The 19,851-nt window shown below is 47.9% G+C and overlaps 1 protein-coding gene across 1 annotated transcript; it reads left to right on the top strand.

Annotated features, from left to right (window-relative positions):
* Positions 1 to 3,920: 3,920 nt before the first annotated feature.
* LOC109733454 (cysteine-rich receptor-like protein kinase 37) lies at positions 3,921 to 6,812 on the top strand. Its single transcript, XM_020292680.4, has 7 exons — positions 3,921 to 4,172; positions 4,313 to 4,470; positions 4,558 to 4,819; positions 4,961 to 5,183; positions 5,361 to 5,511; positions 5,612 to 5,803; positions 6,539 to 6,812. The coding sequence occupies exons 2-6, from the start codon at positions 4,333 to 4,335 to the stop codon at positions 5,789 to 5,791; spliced, it is 954 nt and encodes a 317-aa protein (XP_020148269.1). The 5' UTR covers positions 3,921 to 4,172; positions 4,313 to 4,332; the 3' UTR covers positions 5,792 to 5,803; positions 6,539 to 6,812.
* The last annotated feature ends 13,039 nt before the right edge of the window (positions 6,813 to 19,851 follow it).

Raw genomic sequence — 19,851 nt, 5'->3', positions numbered from 1 at the left:
GCCTGATATTTGGTGATCTCATGATGGAGGGTCTCGTGGAGGCTATAGAAACTCATGATGAACAGAAGCAAGCTGGAGAGGGACGAGTTGATGAGGACCGTCTGTGCCGCCTTAGATAGCCACCTGCCCTGCCACAGCTCAACGCGATGGTGCATCTTAGCCACGGAGGGCCGTAAGTCAGCCACGGAGAGCCGAGGTGACTTTAACCTCATCCGCTCTACCAAGGACAAAAACAATAACCTAGTCAACTTCCCTCGGATGCAGCTCTTCAACGACTGCATTGTGGATCTCGGACCCCGAGAATTAGATAGGATTGGTGCCAGGTTCACCTGGACCAACCGCCAAGCCGACCCGACTATGTCTGTGCTGCATCGTGTTCCCGTGTCCCAGAGTGGCAGCTTCGCTACCCTCTCGCCTCACTTCGGGCCATCGGCAGGGTGGGATCTGACCACGTCCCCTTGCTCCTCTCCTCGAATAACGACTGCCCCCTACCCCCTAGGTTCTGGTTCAAGACCTACTAGTTAAACCAGGCTGGTTTCGTTGCGGTCATTCGCGTCCGGTGGTTGGAGGCCTGGGCTTACCCTCCCCGGTTCATCTCGGCCGTCGACACCTCGCACTTCTGTTCCAAGCGTGCACGCCAATTTATGAAGGGGTGGCCGTCCAACCTCGGTCGGGGCTTGCGGGAGCACAAGAAAGCACTGCTCGACTCCATCCAGGCGCTTGACCTTCGTGTAGACCGTGGGCCTCTTTGCTGATGAATGGCTGCTCCGATACGACTTGAGGACCAATTGTCGATCATCTACACAGACGAGGAGGCTATTGGCGCCAACAGGGGACCCAAAAGTGGGTCCTCAAAGGTGATGCCAATACGGCTTACCTCCAGGCCATAGCTAACGGCCGGAGACGCCGGAACACCATCCCTCTCCTTTGGGATGGTGACCGCCTCCTCCAGCGGCCATTTGGCATTCACACCCACATTGATGGCATCTACAAAGCGCTCTTCCCCACCTCCCCTAGGGGAGGGGCGACCTTGGCCCTGGACATTTGGGCCGATAACCGGCATGTGTTGACGGCCGACAATGAGGCCCTTATGGCTCCATTTTCCGAGGAGGAGGAGGTCTAGATGGTCATCAAGGGCATGAATCCGACATCCGCCACGGGGCCTGATGGCCTCCCGCTGAAGTTCTTCCAAACTTTCTGGGACGTCTTCAAACCCGAGGTGATGGCGATCTTTGAGGAGTACGTGGGCTCCATTGACCTGTGGGGCTTAACTACGGGATCATCACTCTCATGCCCAAACTGTTGGGGGCCTCAGACATTCGCCAATTCCGCCAATCACGATGATCAATGTGATCTTCCGCATTTTGGGGAAGGGGTACACCAATAGGGTGACCCAGTTAGCAGAACACATCACCCATCTGAATCAGTCGGCCTTCATTAGAGGAAGGTACATTCTCGATGGGGTGTTGGTGTTCCATGAAGTCCTTCATGAGGTACGCCGAGGCAACTGAAAGTGGTATTTCTGAAGATTGACTTCCATAAGGCCTACGACACTGTTCACTGGCCCTTCTTGCGGGAGGTCCTCCTCCGTCAGGGCTCCGACAATAGATGGGTTATGCGCGTGATGCAGATGGTAACTTGCGGTCGCACTGCGGTTAACATCAACGGGGAAATTGGGCCCTTCTTCCCCACCCTATGTGGGGTCAGACAGGGTGACCCCTTCTCCCCATTGTTGTTTAACATGCTTGCCGAGGCCTTGGCCACCTCCTTGACAGAGCTAGGACTGCGGGCCATATCCACGTTGTGGTGTCCCATCTGGTAGATGGAGGAGGGGTTTCCCTCCCGCAGTATGCCGACGATACCATTATCATGGTAACCAGCTCAGCGGAGTACATCACCCCCCTCAAATTCCTCCTTTGTTTCCAATAGATGTCGGGCCTCGCCATCAACTTTGACAAGAGTGAAGTGATGGTTATGGGCTACTCGCCTGATGATAACCAGAGCATCGCCGATCAGCTTAGTTGATGCATATTTGCATCGCCACTATGATTACCACAAAAAACCAAACTGCATGCCCCGACTTGCAACCGCCCATGAATTTTTTCTAGCCTGCAGCCGCGTTGTCACCCTCCAGCACCACCACCGATTCCGACTGTTCCCGCTCCCCAACTGCCACGATGCCGCTAAGATCCATCCCTATTTCAACCTACCTCGAGTTGCATCCCCGCGTCGCCTGCAACAGCCGCCGCCCATTGCCGTCCAAATCAGCCTCCCCCATTATCGTCGTCAATGGATTCCCGCCCCCATCCGTGATCTATCGGTTCCAGTTGTGGGGCAGCCGATTCGCTGCCGCTCCGTTGGGATTCGCTCAGCGTCACCTCCAGTTTTGTTGCTTTCAAAATGTCGTTGCACCAACCGCCGCAGCCTCCGCACAAAGCCATATCGCGGCATTCACGTCTATAGTCTTTCAGGCAATCGGCTAGAGATGCTCTAATGAATGCATTACTAAACCCTAAACCCTAAACCCTTAGGAGTACTCTCAATTTACGCGGACTTGCCGACGGCCAAGCCTAGAGTGTGGAAATGTACTACTCCTATTTAGTACTCTACTGACCTACTAGGTACCAAAGACCCTATTTTTTTACATCAGCTAGTCAAGTACTATTGAGGCAGACGTACAGCAAATATGTTTTTTCCCTCTGGAGACACGAGCGACTAGAAAGCCTAGCCACCCTCCGCCAATGACCTCTCGGTCGTCGGTGGTGAAGGGGTCGCTGGATGTCGCGCGTGCAGATCGTTTGGCTTTATGTTTAGGCCCTAGTAGCTTAGGTTTTTGGGTCATTCACCGTCTTGACTTCGGCGACGGCGATGTCGGCGCTGAATAAAGAAGCTTCAAATCCTTCCCCGACGAGGCGATTGTCCCATGGTTATAGATGGATTTGGAAATCAGTCTGTTCAAGTAAGGATGGCGTGGCGACAACATCCCCGTGGAGGATTTGTGTCCCCAGACTCCGTCGTTGCGAGGAGGTTTGCTCCAACACCGACGGGAGCTTGGGAGGTAGTCCAGGAGCGGATGCAAATTGTGGTCTGCATCAGCGGCATATTGAAAATAGTGGATCATGTGATGGGTTCGTGGTTCGTGGCTGGTAGGTATGGCTTCCTCCTCCGAGGTCTTAGTCGTGCGGGGTGTCAGATCTGGAGTTCGATGGCGTGTCCGTGGTGTTTCCCCAGTCTGATTCGTTCAACGGCAATAGCTTCACCTTTGGTGAGCCACCTTGGAGGTCTGTAAAGCTGCAGTCGCGTTGAGCTCGGGTGATGAGGTGATTCGTCATTTTTCTCTTTGGTGGTGCCGGAGGCAGGTGACGGACGTTAGTGTCAAGCTCAAGGGATTTTTCGGTCCTGATTGTAATTTTCCTTCTTGGCTGATGTTTCTTTGTGCAAAGACTAACGTTCTGCTCTCTTTTCAGTTCTGTTAGATCGGTGTATACGTGACTTGTAGTACGATCTTTATGATATACTAAATGAGACACGTATTACCATGAAAAAGAAATAGTCAAGTAGTGCTACCTAAGCGAACCAACTTTGGATGGTTAGAGGGACAGTGGTATCCTCAGCCCATCAGGGTTCAAGTCCTGTTGCTCGCATTATTCCTGGATTTATTTTAGAATTTTCAGCAATGCGCTTTCAGTGGGGGAGATGTTCCCGTCGACGACGAGACGCTTACGGTAACTTCGTAAGATGATATGCCGGCTTAGTCGAGGCGCTTACGGTAACTTCGTAAGATGATATGCCGGCTTAGTCTCTCGAAGGTGATCATAGGGGTAGGATATGCGTGTGTGCTTTGGATGAGTATATGCGCACATGTACTACCTAAAATTTGTACTATTTTCTTTTAAGCAGTATAATCCAGCGCGCAGCGCGTCCAGCCGGCTCGGTCCAGCGCGTCGCCGGATCTGGCGGCCAGCGGCCAGCGGTCCTCACGCGCTACAGATCCCCCGCCTTCTTTGAAAGGAAGACTTGAGGAAGACTCAAGTCAACTCAACCCAGATCTCGTTGGGTTCATTTATATGCAACTCCGGCTAGCAACGAAACATTCATCTCAGAATCCTCATCCCCATTTCCTTGTTCTGTTCCCAGCTTCTAGCACAGCTCAAGTGTTCCATCTTCTCCAGGTCAGTGCTTTTTATAACATGCTTGTTATCTTCAGATGCTCGTAGCAAAACCATGTTTATAGCTTAGTTCAAAGGAAGATTTTTTTCCCCCTTGCTTAGATAAATCCATAACAGCTCACATCCATTACTCTTATATACAGTACTATATATATCGTCAGAAATGAATACCGAAGGGAACGGGCAGAGTGTTCTAAGCACATTACCCAAGGAACTACCGTTAGACTTCTTGAGGACTATCACAAATCAGTTCTCAGAGGACCGTGTTCTTGGTACAGGTGCATTTGGAACAGTTTATACGGTATGTTCATCCCGTACCATTTTCTACCATTTGCAAAGTTGCAGAAAATGCCAGTAGTTCTGAAAAATCATCTGTGAGGTTGAACAGGGAATTCTGCCAGATGGACAACACATTGCTGTGAAGAGGCTTTCCGAAAATGCTCCCCTCCCACGTGACAAAGCAATTACCAATGAGGTTCAGAATATCATGGCTCTCAAACATGACAACATAGTAAAGCTGGTTGGGTTTTGCCATGAAGGACAGAAGAAAGTAGTACTGAACAATGGGAGGTATATTGTTGCAGATGTTTTTGAAAGCCTACTCTGCTATGAGTATTTACCCAAGGGAAGCCTTCAGAAGAACCATTTTGGTAGGTGATGCTTTCCGATACATTTCTATTTTAGTTTCATCAAATGTTTGCAATGTTATAGCGGATTGCATGAACTTGTTCTATGTTCCTTCAACTGTTAAATCTCAGACACTGAAACAACTTGATCTTTAACTTCTTCAGACAGATCCAATAGCATGGCTTGGGACACACGCTTCAAAATAATCAAGGGGATCTGCAATGGTTTACTTTTCCTTCATAGGATTCCCATTATCCATATGGACCTCAAGCCCGAAAATATATTGTTGGATGACAACATGAACCCAAAAATCGCGGATTTTGGACTTTCCAGGCTCTTTGGCCAAGAACAAACACGGGCGAACACGCAGAATGTTGTGGGATCATAGTAAGCCGGTTACAACTGTGATAATATTTTCTACTCCCTCCGTCCCAAAATTCTTATCTTAGATTTGTCTAGATACGGATATATCAAGACAAGAATTTTGGGACAGAGGTAGTAGTAAATTGCATTTTCATCTTCTAGTAATGCTTATATTGAATTATTACTGCTAATTATACGCAGCGGATACATAGCTCCAGAATATTTGTACAGAGGTGAAATCTCCACCCAGTCGGACATATATAGTTTAGGCCTACTAATCATCGAGACTACCACTGGCGAGAAGAATCAACCCAACCAGAACGAACCGTCAGCAAGGGATTTTATTGAAAATGTAAGGAAAATATTACATGTTGAAATCTGGAAGCTTATGTTGGAAATTTACTTTTATGTTATCATCAAGGATAATAACAGTTTGAAATTCTTTTACACAGGTACGTCAAAATTGGACAGACGGGCGCATAGCATCCAGATACTCAATGTTAAAGGCAAATGACCTCCAGGAAATAAAAGTATGCATTAAAATTGGTCTAGAGTGTGTGCAGATTGATCGGAAGAAGAGACCTTCCATTGAAAATATTGTTAAGAGGCTCGAAGGACGCTGTGCAAACTGAATGGCAAACCAGGTATAAGATTAACTGTGGGCTGGATCAGGGGCTCAGTATTGTAATCACTTAGTTCCATGCAAGTGCATAAGGGGAACTTCTAATTTCTTTCAGTAGTCTGGCCGCTCTGGGAAACCTACCTCCGAAATTGTTTGCTTGTTTCCTATACACTAGTGTTTCAAGTGGTGGAGTTCCACAAAAGATGTGTATATATTTTGAAATCTATACTGTAGATACGCATGATGTACCCTCCAAAATTCTATATTGATTGTTCAAATTAGACTATGAATGGGATTGAGGTGGATCGTGATAATACATTTGTCTAACTAGCCAGTGGATTTTATTCAATTTTTGCGGCTAGTTTTTCACATCGGCTAGTTTTTGTAGAGTATATTCACCACAATGCAAAACAACCGCAGTCTGTGTATTCATATGTTGTAAACTTTTTCTCGTGAAGTTACCGGATTGCACTCAAACTATCTGCCTGGCATGACCAGTTAAGGCTTTCAAAATAATAGATTTTTCTCCATTTGCAGCCCAAAATGCTTGGATTGAGACATTAGCAACCTACTTTTCTAAAAGAAGGGAATATAATCATATTTGCATACTTGGTTTCCTTTGGTCCTTGTTGACTATCCATAGTTTACTTATACTGTAGATTTGTCACTGTTATCATGTTTTTACCTTGTTTACATATTTACATTTAGCTTATGTTGCATTTAAGCTGGTGGTGACATGTACTCTACAAAATTTCAGGCCTCTAACGCTCCCATGCAAGCATGAAACTAGGATCTTCTCTTGATGAAACAACGGCACCATGGAAAGAAAAGAACTTCCTCTGTTATTACTACAATGAATTGATTTCTGAAATAATAAGTTGTGTTGTTACGTCATTGTGGAACTTGTTAAATTTATTATGGTAACTGTTACTCCATTATCTGTTGTAGTCCATGGTTTTATACTCCAAATGCAATGTTGTTGTTTCTGTTCGGCATGGTTTGAAATAAGAATTTTAAATTTCTTGATGAAATGACATTGTCTGTTCAATGTCAGTTTGAAGAAACAGTTTTATTTTTCTTCAGTAGATGCTAAGATGGGTATATGGGTCGGAGCCTTAATGATCATTCATTTCCAATATCTACTTTCATTGATCAACTTAACAAAGTATATCTAATAAGAGGCAATTCACCACAAAAGTTTTTGTTGGGTCCAACTTTAGTCTGTATTAGCTTAACTGATGTGATACAAAACATAGGGTGTGACATCTGGCAGGCGGCCAATGGGCGCCAGAAATACCATGTGGTTAAGTGTGCTGATGTTTGCTTCTCTAAGGACCTAGGCGGTCGGTATTCTGTCGTCTCACCGCATGAATGTGGCCCTTATGTTGACATGGGTGTGGCGGATTCTCAGGGTTGATGGTGGTGGTGGTGGGGGGGGGGGGGGTATGGTTGCAGATTATAAAAGTAAAATACATGTAGGTGTGCCCTCTCCTCGCTTGCAATCAATGGGAGGGTTCCTAGTTTTGGGAATCCCTATGGCCGGTCAAACATGAGATCCGCCTCGCTATCAACGTCTCTATAGGCAAAGGAAAGGGCCCTATTCTGGCTAGCCCCATGGCTTGGTAGGGCTCCTTTACGAGCTGAATTCCCTAGCCTATTTGCGATCAGATCGGACCCGGTGCTTTTGGTTGCCTTAGCCGCCTTCAAAGGGGTTTTGAACATCCCGTTCCGACGAACATTTTGCCTCGCGGAAACTTTAAGTTGGGCCAACATGTGGGCAACCCTGCCGCCGGTGTCGTCGGGATCTCTGGATGTCGTGTCTTGGCACTTGGCGTAGTTGGGGCTTTTCTCTATTGGTTCGGCACGTCAGGCCTTATGTGGTGTGCCAATACTTGTGTGGAGCACTCTCTTGTGGGAAGCGCCACTTCTGCTGAAGATCATGGTTTTTGTATGGAAACTTCTGCACAATCATCTCTCTTCGGAGACGGAGGTGGATAAGAGGCATGGACCCGACGATGGTCTATGCCCCCTTTGCGGTGTCTCCTAGACCGAGACCCCCATTTTCTTCTCATGTCCCGCTGTCTGCCTCCTTTGGAGGTTTACCGAAAAAGGCATTCGCCCCACTTTATATATAAAGTAAATTGCCCGAGCAACAGAGTACACAAAGGTTCACACCGCACACATGAAAGTAGCACAAACGACAGTACGAAGGTTCTACCGAGGATACAACTCAACAAGCCCTGAAAAGAAAATAAAGATGTGGCGACTTCGGCAGGGAAGCTAATCAGGCTCGGGTGGTGGCGGAGGTAGCAGCGGAGGCCAAGCCGAGAGCCATCGTGCGAAGATCGACGATGAAGGTGTTGATGGCGTCTCGATCCTGAGGGCGCCTAAGCGGCCGCCAAAGCTGCAAGTAACCACACAATTTGAAAACTGCGTCAATAGCACGTCGGAGAGGTATACGCTAGATCACAAGTTTATTGCGGACCGTCCACAAGGTCCAGGCGAGGACCCCAATTTCCAACCACCTAATGTGGCGATCAGGCTGAGGGGAGGCTCGGATTTCAGCGAAGAGGTCGGGGAAGTTGTTGTTACACCAACGACCACCAACCGCCTCCCGAAAGCAGCCCCAAAAGAATTGGGCAGACATGCAAGTGAAGAAGATGTGATTCGAGTCCTTGTCTATCCCGCATAAGGCGCACAAACCATCATCCGGGTCGTTCCTCTTGCGGATCTCCACGCCAGAGGGGGTTCAGCCTCGGATCCATTGCCACAGGAAGATCCTAATCTTTAGTGACAGTCTAATGGACCACACCGCGGTAAGAGGCAGGGGGCAGGTGAGGGCGCGATGACCTGGTATAGAGATTTGGTGGAGAAGACACCCGAGGGCTCCAGACGCCAAGATATGCGATCGGTCGCAGGATCCACATTAGGCTCATGAAGAGCAATGTAGCCGAGGAGCTTGTTCCAAGCCGCAAGATCTGGGGGCCCAAATGGCCACCGGAACGCGAGACGCCCTAAATCAGTAAGGGCGATCTCGACGGAGATCCTTGGTTCAACCGCGATGGAGAACAGGTCAGGGAAGAGGGCCGCAAAGGAGAGATCTCCACCCCATCGATCGAACCAGAACAGGGCAGCGGCACTGGAACCCACCGAGATGGATGTCCTGATGCGGAGCACCAGGAGCAGCTGAATGACAGACTGCCAGAATTGCGATCCGTCAGACCGCTGACAAAAGGCGAGCGTTTGACCTCGCAAGTACTTATTCATGATGATGGCAAGCCAGAGGCCGCCCTCTCCTTGTGCAATGTGCCAAAGCTGGCGGGACAGCAGGGCGATATTCATGCGTATGGAGCACATGATCCCAGGCCCGCCTTGGTCCCGCGGCTTTCAGATGTCGGGCCAACTGGCCATATGGTACTTCTCCTTATTGTTCTCACCCGCCTAGAAGAATCTAGCCTGGACCTTGGCGATCTCATGATGCAAAGTCTCATGGAGGCGGTAGAAACTCATGATGAACAGAAGCAGGTGTTGGGGAATGTAGCATGCAATTTAAAAAAAATCCTACGATCACGCAAGATCTATCTAGGAGATGCACAGCAACGAGAGGGGGAGAGTGTGTCCACGTACCCTCGTATACTGAAAGCGGAAGCGCTAGGTTAACGCGGTTGATGTAGTCGAACGCCTTCGCGATCCAACCGATCAAGTACCGAACGTATGGCACCTTCGAGTTCAGCACACGTTCAGCTCGATGACGTCCCTCGAACTCTTGATCCAGCAAAGTGTCGAGGGAGAGTTTTGTCAGCACGACGGCATGGTGACGGTGATGGTGAAGTGATCCGCGCAGGGCTTCGCCTAAGCACTACGTGAATATGACCGGGGGCGTAAACTGTGGAGGGGGCGCCGCACACGGCAACAATGTTTGTTATGTGTTCTAGGCGCCCCCTCCCCACATATATATAGGTGGGAGGGGGAGGGGGGCAGCCATGGGGCGCCCCAAGTAGGACGAATCCTACTTGGGGGCCTCCTCCAATTCGGCTTCCCCCTTTCCTTATCTCCGGAAGGGGGAAGGAAAGAGGGGAGAGGGGAAAGGAAGGGGGAATCATATTCCCTCTATTTCCTTTCCTCCTCCCCCTTTCCTTTCTCCACTTAGGCCGGCCCATATGGGGGCGCACCAGCCCCTTAGGGGCTGGTCTGTCCCGCCCTTGGCCCAACAAGGCCCACATCTTTGCCGGGGGGTGCCCGGAACCCCTTCTGATGACCCGATACGTACCCGGTACTCCCAGAACACTTTTGGTGTCCGAATACTATCATCCTATATATGAATCTTTACCTCTCGACCATTTCGAGACTCCTTGTCATGTCCGTGATCTCATCCGGGACTCCGAACAACATTCCGCCACCAAATCACATAACTCATATAATACAAAATCGTCATCGAAACGTTAAGCGTGCGGACCCTACGAGTTCAAGAACTATGTAGACATGATCAAGACACATCTCTGATCAATAACCAACAGCGAAACATGGATGCTCATATTGCTTCCTACATATCCTACGAAGATCTTTATCGGTCAAACCGCAATGACAACCTACGTCATTCCCTTTGTCATCGGTATGTTACTTGCCCGAGATTCGATCATCGGTATCTTCATACCTAGTTCAATCTTGTTACCGGCAAGTCTCTTTACTCGTTCCGTAATGCATCATCCCTGAAAGAACAAGCGGTGCCCCCATGTTTGGTTTTGGTAATTGATGACAATCTCTATGGACTAATGGTTGCCTTGAGTTATATTTGAAGGATTTGTCCATAGGCTTTTCTTGAAGTCCATGTGTTGGTTTCAAGGAGTTTATGTGGTGACCAAGGTGTTATTAAGGAATTATCCAAAGATTGGTCATGTGAGAGTAGAGCTTATTGCAAGCATGTCTTGAAGAAGAAGATTGTGTGATCATTCATGTTTACCTTCAAGACATCATCCAAATGAAGAGAGTTGGAAAGAGTCAAGGTTGATCAAGACTAAGTCAAGAGTGAATCAAGTTGATCAACACACAAAGCGCACAAGATGTACCGAGAGGGATCAAGCGATCCCATGGTGTGGTAAGCATTGTCAATTACGCTTTGTGTACTAACCCATGATCTTCGTGAGAGTTCTTTGTGGGGTTAGGTTGCGGTGTGCAAGTTCAAGTGAAGCATCATGAAGAGATCAAATGCTTGAAGCTTGCCATCCATTGTGGCGACAATGGACTTGTGAAGATGTTGCGGTGTGCAAGTTCAAGTGAAGCATCATGAAGAGATCAAATGCTTGAAGCTTGCCGTCCATTGTGGCGACAATGGACTTGTGAAGATGTTGCGGTGTGCTAGTTCAAGTGAAGCATCATGACGAGATCAAATGCTTGAAGCTTGCCGTCCATTGTGGTGACAATGGACTGGTGAAGATGTGCAGAAGAGTGGCTCACCCATAGTGGAGTATGGGGGAGCAATCAACTAGTCTTCATCGAGCCAACACAACCAAGAAAGGTGGTCCAACTTGAGGGAGTCAAGTGTTGGGAATCGTAGCATAATTTAAAATTTTCCTACGCTCACCAAGATGCATCTATGGAGTCTACTAGCAACGAGGGGAAAGGAGTACATCTACATACCCTTGTAGATCGCGAGCGGAAGCGTTCCAATGAACGTGGATGACGGAGTCGTACTCGCCGTGATCCAAATCACCGATGACTGAGTGCCGAACGGACGGCACCTCCGCGTTCAACACACGTACGGTGCAGCGACGTCTCCTCCTTCTTGATCCAGCAAGGGGAAAGGAGAGGTTGATGGAGATCCAGCAGCACGACGGCGTGGTGGTGGATGTAGCGGGTCTCCGGCAGGGCTTCGCCGAGCTTCTGCGAGAGAGAGAGAGGTGTTGCAGGGGAGGAGGGAGGCGCCCAAGGCTGTGTGTTGCTGCCCTCCCTCCCCCCCCCTTTATATAGACCCCTGGGGGGGGTGCGCCAGCCCTGGGAGATGGGATCTCCAAGGAGGGGGCGGCGGCCAAGGGGGGAAGGGGTTGCCTTGCCCCCCAAGGCAAGGGGGAAGCTCCCCCCCCTAGGGTTCCCAACCCTAGGAGCATGGGGGGAGGCCCAAGGGGGGCGCCCCAGCCCACTAAGGGCTGGTTCCCTTCCACTTTCAGCCCACGGGGCCCTCCGGGATAGGTGGCCCCACCCGGTGGACCCCCGGGACCCTTCCGGTGGTCCCGGTACAATACCGGTAACCCCCGAAACTTTCCCGGTGGCCGAAACTTGACTTCCTATATATAATTCTTCACCTCCGGACCATTCCGGAACCTCTCGTGACGTCCGGGATCTCATCCGGGATTCCGAACAACTTTCGGGTTTCCGCATACATATATCTCTACAACCCTAGCGTCACCGGACCTTAAGTGTGTAGACCCTACGGGTTCGGGAGACATGCAGACATGACCGAGACGCCTCTCCGGTCAATAACCAACAGCGGGATCTGGATACCCATGTTGGCTCCCACATGTTCCACGATGATCTCATCGGATGAACCACGGTGTCGAGGATTCAATCAATCCGTATGCAATTCCCTTTGTCAATCGGTATGTTACTTGCCCGAGATTCGATCGTCGGTATCCCAATACCTTGTTCAATCTCGTTACCGGCAAGTCTCTTTACTCGTACCGCAATGCATGATCCCGTGACTAACGCCTTAGTCACATTGAGCTCATTATGATGATGCATTACCGAGTGGGCCCAGAGATACCTCTCCGTCACACGGAGTGACAAATCCCAGTCTCGATCCGTGCCAACCCAACAGACACTTTCGGAGATACCCGTAATGCACCTTTATAGTCACCCAGTTACGTTGTGACGTTTGGCACACCCAAAGCACTCCTACGGTATCCAGGAGTTGCACGATCTCATGGTCTAAGGAAAAGATACTTGACATTGGAAAAGCTCTAGCAAACGAAACTACACGATCTTTTATGCTATGCTTAAGATTGGGTCTTGTCCATCACATCATTCTCCTAATGATGTGATCCCGTTATCAATGACATCCAATGTCCATAGTCAGGAAACCATGACTATCTGTTGATCAACGAGCTAGTCAACTAGAGGCTTACTAGGGACAGGTTGTGGTCTATGTATTCACACATGTATTACGATTTTCGGACAATACAATTATAGCATGAATAATAGACAATTATCATGAACAAAAAAATATAATAATAACCATTTATTATTGCCTCTAGGGCATATTTCCAACAGTCTCCCACTTGCACTAGAGTCAATAATCTAGTTACATTGTGATGAATCGAACACCCATTGCGTCCTGGTGTTGATCATGTTTTGCCCTAGGGAGAGGTTTAGTCAACGGATCTGCTACATTCAGGTCCGTGTGTACTTTACAAATATCTATGTCTCCATTTTGAACACTTTCACGAATGGAGTTGAAGCGACGCTTGATATGCCTGGTCTTCCTGTGAAACCTGGGCTCCTTCGCAAGGGCAATAGCTCCAGTGTTGTCACAGAAGAGAGTCATTGGGCCCGACGCATTGGGAATCACCCCTAGGTCGGTAATGAACTCCTTCATCCAGACTGCTTCCTGTGCTGCCTCCGAGGCTGCCATGTACTCCGCTTCACATGTAGATCCCGCCACGACGCTTTGCTTGCAACTGCACCAGCTTACTGCTCCTCCATTCAAAATATACACGTATCCGGTCTGTGACTTCGAGTCATCCAGATCTGTGTCGAAGCTAGCGTCGACATAACCCTTTACGACGAGCTCTTCGTCACCTCCATAAACGAGAAACATATCCTTAGTCCTCTTCAGGTACTTCAGGATATTCTTGACCGTTGTCCAGTGTTCCTTGCCGGGATTACTTTGGTACCTTCCTACCAAACTTACGGCAAGGTTTACATCAGGTCTGGTACACAGCATGGCATACATAATAGACCCTATGGCCGAGGCATAGGGGATGACACTCATCTCTTCTATATCTTCTGCCGTGGTCGGGCATTGAGCCGTGCTCAATTGCACACCTTGCAATACAGGCAAGAACCCCTTCTTGGACTGATCCATACTGAACTTCTTCAATATCTTGTCAAGGTATGTACTCTGTGAAAGACCAATGAGGCGTCTTGATCTATCTCTATAGATCTTGATGCCTAATATATAAGCAGCTTCTCCAAGGTCCTTCATTGAAAAACACTTATTCAAATAGGCCTTTATACTTTCCAAGAATTCTATATCATTTCCCATCAATAGTATGTCATCCACATATAATATGAGAAATGCTACAGAGCTCCCACTCACTTTCTTGTAAACACATGCTTCTCCATAAGTCTGTGTAAACCCAAACGCTTTGATCATCTCATCAAAGCGAATGTTCCAACTCCGAGATGCTTGCACCAGCCCATAGATTGAGCGCTGGAGCTTGCACACTTTGTTAGCATTCTTAGGATCGACAAAACCTTCCGGCTGCATCATATACAACTCTTCCTTAAGGAAGCCATTAAGGAATGCCGTTTTGACGTCCATCTGCCATATCTCATAATCATAGTATGCGGCAATTGCTAACATGATTCGGATGGACTTCAGCTTCGCTACGGGTGAGAAAGTCTCATCGTAGTCAACCCCTTGAACTTGTCGATAACCCTTAGCGACAAGTCGAGCTTTGTAGATGGTCACATTACCATCCGCGTCCGTCTTCTTCTTAAAGATCCATTTGTTTTCTATGGCTCGCCGCTCATCGGGCAAGTCAGTCAAAGTCCATACTTTGTTTTCATACATGGATTCTATCTCGGATTTCATGGCTTCTAGCCATTTGTCGGAATCCGGGCCCGCCATCGCTTCTTCATAGTTCGAAGGTTCACCGTTGTCCAGGACAGGGTTGCCGTACCACTCTGGTGCGGAACGTGTCCTTGTGGACCTACGAAGTTCAGTAACTTGATCTGAAGCTTCATGATCATCATCATTAACTTCCTCCCCAGTCGGTGTAGGCACCACAGGAACATTTTCCCGCGCTGCGCTACTTTCCGGTTCGGAAGGGGTGACTATCACCTCATCAAGTTCCACTTTCCTCCCACTCAATTCTTTCGAGAGAAACTCCTTCTCCAGAAAGGACCCGTTCTTGGCAACGAAGATCTTGCCTTCGGATCTGAGGTAGAAGGTATACCCAATAGTTTCCTTAGGGTATCCTATGAAGACGCATTTTTCCGATTTGGGTTCGAGCTTTTCAGGTTGAAGTTTCTTGACATAAGCATCGCATCCCCAAACTTTTAGAAACGACAGCTTAGGTTTCTTCCAAACCATAATTCATACGGTGTCGTCTCAACGGATTTAGACGGAGCCCTATTTAAAGTGAATGTGGCAGTCTCTAAAGCATAGCCCCAAAATGAGAGCGGTAAATCGGTAAGAGACATTATAGATCGCACCATATCCAATAGAGTGCGATTACGACGTTCGGACACACCATTTCTCTGAGGTGTTCCAGGCGGCGTGAGTTGTGAAACTATTCCACATTTCCTTAAGTGTGCACCAAACTCGTGACTTAAATATTCTCCACCACGATCTGATCGTAGGAATTTTATTCTCCTGTCACGTTGATTCTCAACCTCACTCTGAAATTCTTTGAACTTTTCAAAGGTTTCAGACTTGTGTTTCATCAGGTAGACATATCCATATCTACTTAAATCATCAGTGAGAGTGAGAACATAACGATATCCTCCGCGAGCCTCAACACTCATTGGACCACACACATCGGTATGTATGATTTCCAATAAGTTGGTTGCTCTCTCCATTGTTCCGGAGAACGGAGTCTTGGTCATCTTACCCATGAGGCATGGTTCGCACGTGTCAAATGATTCATAATCAAGAGACTCCAAAAGTCCATCTGCATGGAGCTTCTTCATGCGCTTGACACCAATGTGACCAAGGCGGCAGTGCCACAAGTATGTGGGACTATCGTTATCAACTTTACATCTTTTGGTACTCACATTATGAACATGTGTAACATCACGTTCGAGATTCATCAAAAATAAACCATTGACCAGCGGGGCATGACCATAAAACATATCTCTCAAATAAATAGAACAACCATTATTCTCGGATTTAAATGAGTAGCCATCTCGAATTAAACGAGATCCAGATACAATGTTCATGCTCAAAGCTGGCAATAAATAACAATTATTGAGGTTTAAAACTAATCCCGTGGGTAGATGTAGAGGTAGCGTGCCGACGGCGATCACATCGACCTTGGAACCATTCCCGACGCGCATCGTCACCTCATCCTTTGCCAGTCTCCGTTTATTCCGTAGTTCCTGTTTTGAGTTACAAATATGAGCAACCGCACCGGTATCAAATACCCAGGAGCTACTACGAGTACTGGTAAGGTACACATCAATTACTTGTATATCACATATACCTTGGGTGTTGCCGGCCTTCTTCTTGTCCGCTAAATATTTGGGGCAGTTCCGCTTCCAGTGACCACTTCCCTTGCAATAAAAGCACTCAGTCCCGGGTTTGGGTCCATTCTTTGACTTCTTCCCAGTAACTGGTTTACCGGGCGCGGCAACTCCCTTGCCGTCCTTCTTGAAGTTCTTCTTACCCTTGCCCTTCTTGAACTTGGTGGTTTTATTCACCATCAACACTTGATGTTCTTTTCTGATCTCCCCTTCCGCTGATTTCAGCATTGAATATACCTCGGGAATGGACTTTTCCATCCCCTGCATATTGTAGTTCATCACAAAGCTCTTGTAGCTTGGTGGAAGCGACTGGAGGATTCTGTCAATGACCGCGTCATCCGGGAGATTAACTCCCAGCTGAGACAAGCGGTTGTGCAACCCAGACATTCTGAGTATGTGCTCACTAACAGAACTGTTCTCCTCCATTTTACAGCTGAAGAACTTGTCGGAGACATCATATCTCTCGACCCGGGCATGAGCTTGAAAAACCAGTTTCAGCTCCTCGAACATCTCATATGCTCCATGTTTCTCAAAACGCTTTTGGAGACCCGGCTCTAAGCTGTAAAGCATGCCGCACTGAACAAGGGAGTAATCATCAGCACGTGATTGCCAAGCGTTCATAACGTCTTGGTTCTGTGGGATTGGTGCATCACCTAGCGGTGCTTCTAAGACATAATCTTTCTTGGCTACTATAAGGATGAGCCTCAGGTTCCGGACCTAGTCCGTATAGTTGCTGCCATCATCTTTCAGCTTGGTTTTCTCTAGGAACGCGTTGAAATTGAGGACAACGTTGGCCATTTGATCTACAAGACATAGTGTAAAGATTTTAGACTAAGTTCATGATAATTAAGTTCATCTAATCAAATTATTTAATGAACTCCCACTCAGATAGACATCCCTCTCGTCATCTAAGTGAAACATGATCCGAGTTTAACTAGGCCGTGTCCGATCATCACGTGAGACGGACTAGTCAAGATCGGTGAACATCTCCATGTTGATCGTATCTTCTATACGACTCATGCTCGACCTTTCGGTCCTCCGTGTTCCGAGGCCATGTCTGTACATGCTAGGCTCGTCAAGTCAACCTAAGTGTATTGCGTGTGTTCCAAGGCCATGTCTGTACATGCTAGGCTCGTCAACACCCGTTGTATTCGAACGTTAGAATCTATCGCACCCGATCATCACGTGGTGCTTCGAAACAACGAACCTTCGCAACGGTGCACAGTTAGGGTGAACACTTTCTTGAAATTATTATAAGGGATCATCTTACTTACTACCGTCGTTCTAAGCAAATAAGATGCAAAAACATGATAAACATCACATGCAATCAAATAGTGACATGATATGGGCAATATCATTATGCTCCTTTGATCTGCATCTTCGGGGCACCATGATCATCTTCGTCACCGGCATGACACCATGATCTCCATCATCATGATCTCCATCATTGTGTCTTCATGAAGTCGTCACGCCAACGATTACTTCTACTTCTATGGCTAACGCGTTTAGCAACAAAGTAAAGTAATTTACATGGCGTTATTCAATGACACGCAGGTCATGCAAAATAATAAACACAACTCCTATGGCTCCTGCCGGTTGTCATACTCATCGACATGCAAGTCGTGATTCCGGTCCATCACATCATTCTCCTAATGATGTGATCCCGTTATCAATGACATCCAATGTCCATAGTCAGGAAACCATGACTATCTGTTGATCAACGAGCTAGTCAACTAGAGGCTTACTAGGGACAGGTTGTGGCCTATGTATTCACACATGTATTATGATTTCCGGACAATACAATTATAGCATGAATAATAGACAATTATCATGAACAAAGAAATATAATAATAACCATTTATTATTGCCTCTAGGGCATATTTCCAACATCAAGATCGTCATCATCTAGCTTAAGTGGACCATGTGCAAGGCAAAGGTTTGCTCTTGATAGGTTTTCTATTTTACCGGTCTCATGATGGTAGTTGGGAGACCGGGTTATAGGATCGATTGCCGTACTATCAAGGGGGGCTCTCGATGAGTAGCTTGATCGTATCGTTCATAGAGAGCTCAAACCAGTGCATCCTTGCATCATCTTTGTTGGTTCTTGTTTGGTTCTTCTCTTTGTGAGTTTTGGAGCTTATGGTCATCTTGATGACAAGCTCGAGTTCATCGAAAACGGAGTTCACTCGCATCTTCTATGATGTTTTCGATGTTGGAGGTTATGCCGGTTCTTCTCGCTGTTTTGATGCTACTCATCGTCTTGTATCCAACAAGCTTGAGTTTGCTCAATTCGGAGCTCATATGAAGAAGTTATGGCAGTTCTGGTTTTCTCCCTGCGGTAGTACCGCGGCCAGAGCGGCAGTACCGCTTATCGCCCCAAGCGGTAGTACCGCTGTCCAAAGCGGTAGTACCGCCTATGGCCATAAGCGGTAGTACGGCTACGGTTCCGCGCTGGTACCGCCTCGATTTTGGGTCTTGCATTTTTCGTGTCGAGTTTTGCAGTAGTTGCACGGCAGTAAGGCACGGCAGTTCCGCCTATAAGCGGTAGTACCGCCCCGATGGGCGGTAGTACCGCCTGTAAGCGGTAGTACCGCTCCGGTCGGGCGGTAGTACCGCTACTGCATTTTTGGTCCCGTGTTCTGCTCCTCCAGCGGTAGTACCGCTGGGGTGCGCCGTAGTACCGCTTATAAGCGGTACTACCGCCCCAAGGTTCATGTTTGGTTGCTCCTTTTCCCTGCTTCTTCCGCCAGAGCGGTAGTACCGCTCGTGGAGCGGTAGTACCGCTCGTGTGCGGGCTGAGCACATAACGGTTGGATTTTTTCCCTTCTATAAAAGGGGGTCTTCTTCCCCAATGAACCTTATCCTTTGAGCTCGTGTTCTTCCCCCATTGTTGACCTTCTTCGAGCTTGCTAACTCTCAATCCCTCCATGGATTCTTGCTAGTTTTTGAGGGAAAAGAGAGAGGAGATCTAGATCCACATTTCCACCAATCACTTTCTCCTCTATGTGAGGGGAACCCCTTGGATCTAGATCTTGGAGTTCTTGGTGTTCTCCTTCTTGTTCTTCCTCTCATTTTCCTCCCTAGCATTAGTTGCTTCGGTGGGATTTGAGAGAGAAGGACTTGGGCACTCCGTGTGCCCTTGCCATTGCATTTGGTGCATCGGTTTGAGTTCTCCACGGTGATACGTGGAAGTTACAAGTTGAGAAGCTTATTACTCTTGGGTGCTTGGTGCCCTTGAGCTTGTTCCTCTTGGGTGCTTGGGCGCCCTAGACGGTTGGTGGTGTTCGGAGCTCAATCATTGTGGTGTAAAGCTCCGGGCAAGCATAGGGGTCTCCAATTAGGTTTTGAAGATCGCGTGGAATCACGGCATCTTGCATTGTGCGAGGGTGTGAGGAGATTACGGTGGCCCTAGTGGCTTCTTGGGGAGCATTGTGCCTCCACACCGCTCCAAACGGAGATTAGCATCCGCAAGGGTGTGAACTTCGGGATACATCGTCGTCTCCGCATGCCTCGGTTATCTCTTACCCGAACCCTTTACTTATGCACTTTACTTTGTGATAGCCATATTGTTTCTTGTCATATATCTTGCTATCACTTAGTTGTTTATCT

Source organism: Aegilops tauschii, chromosome 4 (genome assembly GCF_002575655.3).
Source record: "Aegilops tauschii subsp. strangulata cultivar AL8/78 chromosome 4, Aet v6.0, whole genome shotgun sequence".
NCBI lineage: Eukaryota > Viridiplantae > Streptophyta > Magnoliopsida > Poales > Poaceae > Aegilops > Aegilops tauschii.
This window is presented reverse-complemented; position numbering and strand designations above follow the sequence as displayed.